This window comes from Vidua chalybeata, chromosome 27 (assembly GCF_026979565.1).
Source record: "Vidua chalybeata isolate OUT-0048 chromosome 27, bVidCha1 merged haplotype, whole genome shotgun sequence".
NCBI classification, from domain to species: domain Eukaryota; kingdom Metazoa; phylum Chordata; class Aves; order Passeriformes; family Viduidae; genus Vidua; species Vidua chalybeata.
In genome coordinates, this window is record NC_071556.1 from 5,812,555 (window position 1) to 5,819,739 (window position 7,185).

The 7,185-nt window shown below is 56.8% G+C and overlaps 1 protein-coding gene across 1 annotated transcript in view; it reads right to left on the bottom strand.

Annotated features, from left to right (window-relative positions):
• Positions 1 to 7,185, bottom strand: part of EFNA2 (ephrin A2) — a 50,504-nt gene extending 43,319 nt beyond the window's left edge. Inside the window, exon 1 of the mRNA XM_053966220.1 lies at positions 6,984 to 7,185. Coding sequence (XP_053822195.1) covers positions 6,984 to 7,054 — 71 coding nt within the window. The 5' untranslated portion in view covers positions 7,055 to 7,185. The remainder of the gene's footprint in view (positions 1 to 6,983) is intronic.

Below are 7,185 nucleotides of genomic sequence, written 5' to 3' on the forward strand. Positions count from 1 at the left end.
GCTGCGCTCCGGGAGCTTTTGAATATGGAAAGCGCAGGGGAAAAGCGTTTTCTGTTCGGCCAAAACCCACCCAAGTGGAATGGGGAGGGGCGGGGGGAGGGAGGGCAGCCCGAGGAGTTAATCCACTTTGAATTGCAGCGGCTTCAGCCCGCGCTCCGGGTTGACAGCTTGACAGAGACGGATTGGCAGCTCCCGAGGTGAGACATCCCGGCCGAGCCACGGAGCCGCAGGAAAACCCGGCTTGGAGGTGGCAGGTTCCACCGCGTGGTTTTCCATGAAGGGGGGTGGAAATAAATTAAATAAATAAAGGTGAGAAGGAAGGGAGAGCAGAGAGCTGGAACAGGCCCTGGCAAGGGGAATGGCTCCCTGGAGCCTCCCTGTCACAGGGACCCCCAGGTGGCTCCTCAAGCACCCCCAAACCTGACCCTGGGGTCTGCAGGCACAATTCCCCAGAGACCACCACCACAGCATCGTTCCCCCAGCTTCCACTCAGTGGCTGAGGCACCTCTCAGCGCTCGCAGGACTTGGGGCAGGGTTTTCCCATCGGGATCCCCGAGGAGCTGCTGGAATACAGACGAGTAACAAACCCGGGTGAAGGAGAATAGGCACCGTGGGGTGATGTCCCACAGGGCCACACACCTGCTCGGGTGGGTGATAGGCGAGCGCAGCCCCAGGCAGGGCGTTAAATCCCTTCATTTGGCAGAAAAAGGCGTTTTCCAGGCAGGGAAGAGCCGGGAAGGCAAGGCCCAGCTCTGCCTCCCAGGGCCGCTGCCTGTCAGCAGCCGGGAATCACTGAACTACGACGGATGTCTCGGAGGGATGATAGGGCAGCGACCCTCATATTTTCTGCGGCGAGCGCTCCTGTAAGCTCCCTTTGTGCTGGAATGATGGGAATTCATTACAGACCACCCCCCGCCGCGTGCTGGCTCCCAGGGGAGGGATCTGCCGGCTCTCTCCAAGGCTAAATGGGATTAGGTTATCTCCCAGCACGGATACCCAGACAAGAGCACACCAGGAACGCTCCCAGAGCATCCAGCCCGGCACTGGCAGGACTCAACAGACACAATGGAGGTATCACCACCGTCTCCTCCAGGTGAGGATCCATGGTGGATCTGCTCCCAAATGGACACAGCCGGGAGATTTACTGGTGATGCTGATCCTGGCGATGTTTGGTGTCGCTGTGTGTTTTGGGGGAAAAGTCACTCTATTGTGTGGCCACTACCAAAGGACCCTCACCCTAATCCTGACCCTCACCCTGTGATCAACCTGTGATCAGCTGCTCAGCAAAGCATGGCACAGGCTCTGCCAGCCCTGTTCTCCCAGTTTTGGTGCCAGCAGCCCTGATGCCACTCTCAGTTCTGGATCATGGCACAGGGAGTGGGGCTGAGCTGGGCTTCACCCTGGGAAAGGTGGGGAAAGCCAGAGGGAGCATCGCTGTGCCCAGCCTGGCACTGCTGGCACTGCTGGTGCTGCTCCCTGGAGGACCCACCCTGAGCTGCTGCAGGAGCAGGAATCCCCAGGCTGGGCCAAAACAGCTTAAAGCACCAAAAGCTCCATCTCAGGGGTTGGCAAAAGCAGAGGCTGAGCTGGGGTGGAAGCACCCTCACTGTGCCCTGCCCACAGCAGGGCTTGGCTCCTCCACTCTGGAGGTACCATTGCCCCTAAAGACCACCACAGCCTCCTCCCAAAGACCACCATGATTTCCTGAAGCCCCCACCACCGTGACCACTTCCGTGCAGACCCCAGCACAGCCCTGCTGGGCCCCCCAAACTCTTCCAGTGTCCCCCCCTTGGCACAAGCACCAGCTGCGGGGTTGGCGTGAGCATGGCTGCACTTGCTCCATTCCCTCTCCCTGTGGCTGCTGGATTCCCTCAATCATGTCAAACAAACCTAGAGAAAAACACGTTTGACTGCATCAAAGTTCAAACCTCCACCTGGCCGCGTCCCCAAGCAGGGACCCTTTAAAGCTGCGAAGATGTAAACTCCCCCAGGTCTTCATTATGTCTTACAGGCCCGATATTATATCAGATTATGGAATCATTAAACAAAAAATTGTACTCAGTGCTGTCCGGAGGGGCCTCCAGTTACCTTGTCTAAATATAACAGCATCATTTTTAACTGAGGAGCTGGTACAGTCCCTTGGGCCTTCATTATATTTCATGGGTCTGGGCTGGAATATCACCTCCCTCATCGGAGAACTCATCCTGCACTTGTGCCAAGGCCAGTGCCAGCAGTGCTGGATGCCCCTCTCCATGGGACACCTCCCACTGCATGGGGCACCCCCTCACCCCGCACTGGCAGAGAATGGACACCGAGAGGAGTGGGATGGGCTAACAGGATTGAACAAAGGATGGAGAGGAGGAGATGAAGGGAGAACAGCGCTGGGGAGGGGGGATCAGAGCCAGGTACGCGCCCAATTATTTTAATTGCATGTAGGTGCCCTTCCGGCTCGCTGATGCGACACATCAGTGTTTACTGCGCCGAGCAGAACCAATTATGTTTGAACATCGAGGGGCTGAGAGACAGCAAATAAACACGGCAGCGTGCGGGGGGCTCCGCCAGCCTCCGCTTGCACCCGTCCGTCAGCGCCCAGCCAGGCATGGACTGGGAAAGGGGGGCTCCTGGGATGGGTCTGGGCAGGGAGCCCCACGGCGCGGCACGGCCGCCAGCAGGAGCGCGGCGCCCGGAAGGGAGAGGGAATAGATCTGTTTGGGAAAAAAAAGGGGCAATAAATAAAGCTGTAAAGTGATACTTTCTGGCGGGGCTTTGACACGAGTTGTCAGAGCCGGTGGTGCGTGTGCTCCTGTCTTTACAGTAAATAACTGTCAGCAATTAGGAAGTGGAGGTGGTTCGAGGGAGTCGGGCGGCTCTGCGTCACTCACCAGGGGTGGGGAGTGAGAACCACCGGCAGCGGCCCCGGGGCTGTGTCCCTTCAGGGAGGAGCTGCCTTTGCCCCCGGCTTAGCCACAGCCAAGGCTCAAACCCCCAGGCCTGCTTGAATTCCCAAACACTGGGGACAGCAGCTGTGTGGAGAGGGGCACAGATCCTAAAGGTCTTTTCCAACCTAAATGATTCCATGACTCACAAAATCACAGGATGATTTGGGTGGGAAGGACCTTAAAAATCACCCAGTCCCACCCCCTTCCATGGGTGGGACACCTTCCACTCTCCCAGGTTGCTCGAAGCCCTGTCCAACCTGGCCTTGGACACTTCCAGGGATGGGGCAGCCACAGCTGCTCTGGGCAACTTGTGCCAGGCCTGCCCACCCTCAAAGGGACAAATTTATTCCTTACACCTTGTCTAAATCCACCCTATTTTAGTGTAAAACCACCACCCCTGTCCTATCACAATAGGTCTTATAACACATCCCCAGGACCTGGCCTCGATGATCCTTGTGGATCCCTTCCCCCCAGGATATTCAATGATTGTATGATCAGTAATGAACCCAGCCCTGAGCCTCATCCTCCCCCCTGCCCTCCCCACCGCTGACATCTCCATCACCTTCCTCCTCTTCCTCCCATCCCCCTGGCAATAATTGGCTCCAGCTCCCAGCTCTCCCCTTCCCTCCTCCCGGTTTGCACTCCCCTCTGCTAAGAGCAGCTGTAGCCGCGGCTCAGCCTCCGGAGCTGCGAGTTCTTTGACACCAATAACCTCTGTCTTTGTGCTCCGGGGCTCGGCGGCTGCTCCCGCTCCCTCCCAGGCTGGCACAGCCCGCTCCCCCCGGCCTTCAGCAGCCCAGCTTCAGAGGCTCGCTGGAGCTCAGCCCCCGGAGCTGGGCCCCGGGGGAGCGGGCACAGGGGACTCCCGGCTCCCGTTCCTATGGCGACCGAGGATGCCGATGTCGCAGCCCGAGGCGGTACCTTTGGTACTTACGGATCAAACTGCAGGGCAGGCGGTGCCGGGGAGGGCACACGGAGTGCAGGGGATGCAATGACTTGAATTAAGAGCAGGAAAGCCGGCGGCTCCCCCTGGAGCAGGGCGGGAGGAGGCCAAACTTCCCTTGGGTGGGTTAAAACTCGAATTTTTTTATTTTTCCCCCTGTCCTTGGCCTCTCCCAAGCTTTGGGAAGCACACACCTGCTGAGGACAGCGGGCTGGGATCACCAGCGTGGGCTGCAGGGCACCAGTCCGATGGATGTCAGCTCACCAGGGGAGCCAGAGGTCAGGAGAATCCTGACAGGCTCCAAATATCTGTCTGTCAGTGTCCCCTCCTGCGGCCCAGGGACCAGCTTCATCCCCCCCCATGTGCCCATTGGTGTGGGACAGAGCCCAGGAAGGGCAGGGAGAGGGCGAGCAAAGCCCAGCTCTTCCCTGGAGGTGCAGCAGAAGCTGGGGGGACCCTCAGCATCCAGCTGCCTTCACAACAGCAAGGACCAGGAATGTGAAAGGGAAAAGGTGACTTCTCCCTGGTTTTGTGTCTCCTCACAGCCTCTTTTCTTCTCTTTTCCATCACCCTCCTTCCTTGCTGCTCTTTCCGCTCCGGAGCATTCAGTGCTTTGCTGGGGCATTAAGAGGCGGCAGCTCAAACTGTTTAGTGAAGCATTAAAGGGGCATGAAAACACTCACATCACGGGAGCTGAGAGCCCTGGAGCATCCTCGGGAAAAAAAGTACCTCCCAGTTCTGGGAAATAAGACATATTTCTGTGCTCACAGCACCAGACAAAACCCATCTCCCAGCTCTTGCCAGCCCCGTCATCAGCCTGGCCATTCAACATTCCTCTGCTCCTAAAGCCAATCCCTCCCCGTTCCCATCCAGGTCACTTGGGAGCAGCTGGGCCACCACCTTCCCAAGCCACCATCTGCCACCATCCAGTCACTCACCAGCCCCCCAGGATTCCTCAGACATGCCCAAACCCCGGGATTTGCATGATTTAGACACGTTAAAACCATCACAGCTTGAGCACATGAAAAGGAGCCAATTCCTCACTCCCTCCTTCCCATATCCAGCAGAAACCTGCAAACACCCCAGGGCTAAAAAGGGATTTTCCCCCTTTTAAGAGGTTCAGAACCCATTGGGCACACGCAGAGCTCAGGTGTCCCCCCTGTGCCCCATCCCAGGCTCTGAATGCAGTGCCAGATCTGGGAAAATCAGGAAAAATCTGGAAATCAGAAACCTGACTGTTCCATGGAGGGGAAAGGGCTGCTCCACATGAGCCCCTCAGCAGCTGGCTGAGAGTTTTTCCTTCTTCCTTTAACCAGCCACAGGGAAACTGGATTCCTTAGGAGGGGCTGCTGTCCTTGTCCCAACACCTGGAGGTAGGAGAGATGCTTGAGGCCCCTCACCCAGCCCTGCTCCCTATGGGAACCATGAGGAACATTGTGAAGCATCACAGCAGGAAGGAGAGGATTTGGGGCTCCCTCTGAGAGACCACCATCCCTTACCAAGCTCAGAAATTAACCCCAGAGCTCCCACTCCCACTACTGCAAGGGCCCAGGGTGTCCCAAGCATCACTAAACAGGGCATCCCTCAATTCAAAGGATTCCAGACAAGAAAGAGGATAAGCTGGAGAACCGTCCCTGGGAAGCACCATTCCCTGTGAACACATGGAGCTGGAGGAACCAAAGAGGAGCCCTGGCCAGGGCACAGGACCTGGGTGTGCTGGTTGGTGCTCCCAGCTCGGAGAGGGCTCGGCACAGGCTCTGCTCCAGCCATGGCTCCGAGAGAGCTGGACCAGCTCTCCCATTTCAGCAGGATGAGGCACGACTGGTGCTGCTCCCAGATCTATCTGCCCCTTCCCTTGTCATGGATTTGCATCTCTCCTTTGGGCAGCTCGTTTCCAGCACAGAAAGGGAGAAAGGGCTCTGTTGGGGTCTCCTCCCTCCAAGGGCTCCATTTAGGTTCCCCCCACCAAGGGCTCCGTGCGGGGTCCCCCCTTCCTTCCCCAGCAATTGTTATGTTAAAATCCCCAGGACATGTTTCTGCAAAGAATTAAAGGAGGGTGAGGAGGGGATTGTTTTCGTCAGTGTCTCACCGAGTCTCTGACCTTGAGCGTGAACAAAAACAAGAAAAAAGGAACTTTATGCAAATCTCCCGCACTCCGCACAAGGGGGAAAATAATAACGGAAAATGGAGATTAGGAATGCAAATTGACTTAATGAAGAGGCAGGGGCTGGGCAGGAGCTTGTTTTGCTCTTGTAGAGACGACTCACCCCGTCTGGTCCTGCTGCACCCCAGGTCTGATCGTTACAAATTATATCAGGGTGGGGAAAGAGAAGCACAGGAAAGGTTTAATTCCCTAATCGTGGCATTGTTCATCTCCCCTGCCCATGGCTGCTCCTTCCAAAGGCCTCTCACACCTCCCTTGAGAACTCCCAGCCATTCACTACCCAAAACTGACCCGCTATCCTGCAGATCCCACAGTGGATCCAAGGCTCAGGGCCCCAGTCCCACATTATGGGGGTGCAGCTGCTTCCAGGGGTCCGAGGGAACGTTGTGTCCCTGCTGCTGGAGCCACATCTCCAAAGTGTCACCCCAGATGAGTCTGGCATTGTGGGACCCCCCTGCTCTCCACCAGCCCCTTCACAAGGCTCAGCCTCACCACTTAGATTATTTTCCTCTCTTTTTCCATTCCCTCACCAGCCTTTTCAGCCCAGGCTGCTGCACTGGGGCGTGGGAACGGCTCCCACATCCCCAAGGAGTGGCCGTGGAACAAAGTCCTGATCCTGGCAGGGATCTCCAACACACCCCATAGTGAAATTGTGACCAGCCACAGCCTGGACACAGGACACGGGATCACAAGGAGCAGCAGGAAGCCACTGGCACCTTTTGAGAGGGGATTTGTTCACACACAGAGAAGTTGGGATGGAAATGGCCCAGGGTGGCCCTCAGCACCACATTTCCAAGGTTGTGGAATGTAATTGCCTCTTCCCACTCAAAACGCACCTTAGAATCACAGGATCTCAGAATATCCTGAGTTGGAAGGGATCCACAGGGATCATAATGTCCAACTCCAAGCCCTCCACAGGACAATCCCAAAATCTCACCTTTGCCAGGGAACGACAGTCCTGTAAAGCTCTGCTTTCCAAAACCCTGAGCTCAGAGCCGCATCCACCATGAGCAGTCAGTGCTGTGCTGGAAGGTGCTGAACACCCAGATCCCCCTGGGAAGATGATCCCAAAGCTGCTGCCGGGTCTGTCACTGCTGGATCACATGCCTCTGGGTGATGCTTCCTCACTGGAAGTTTGG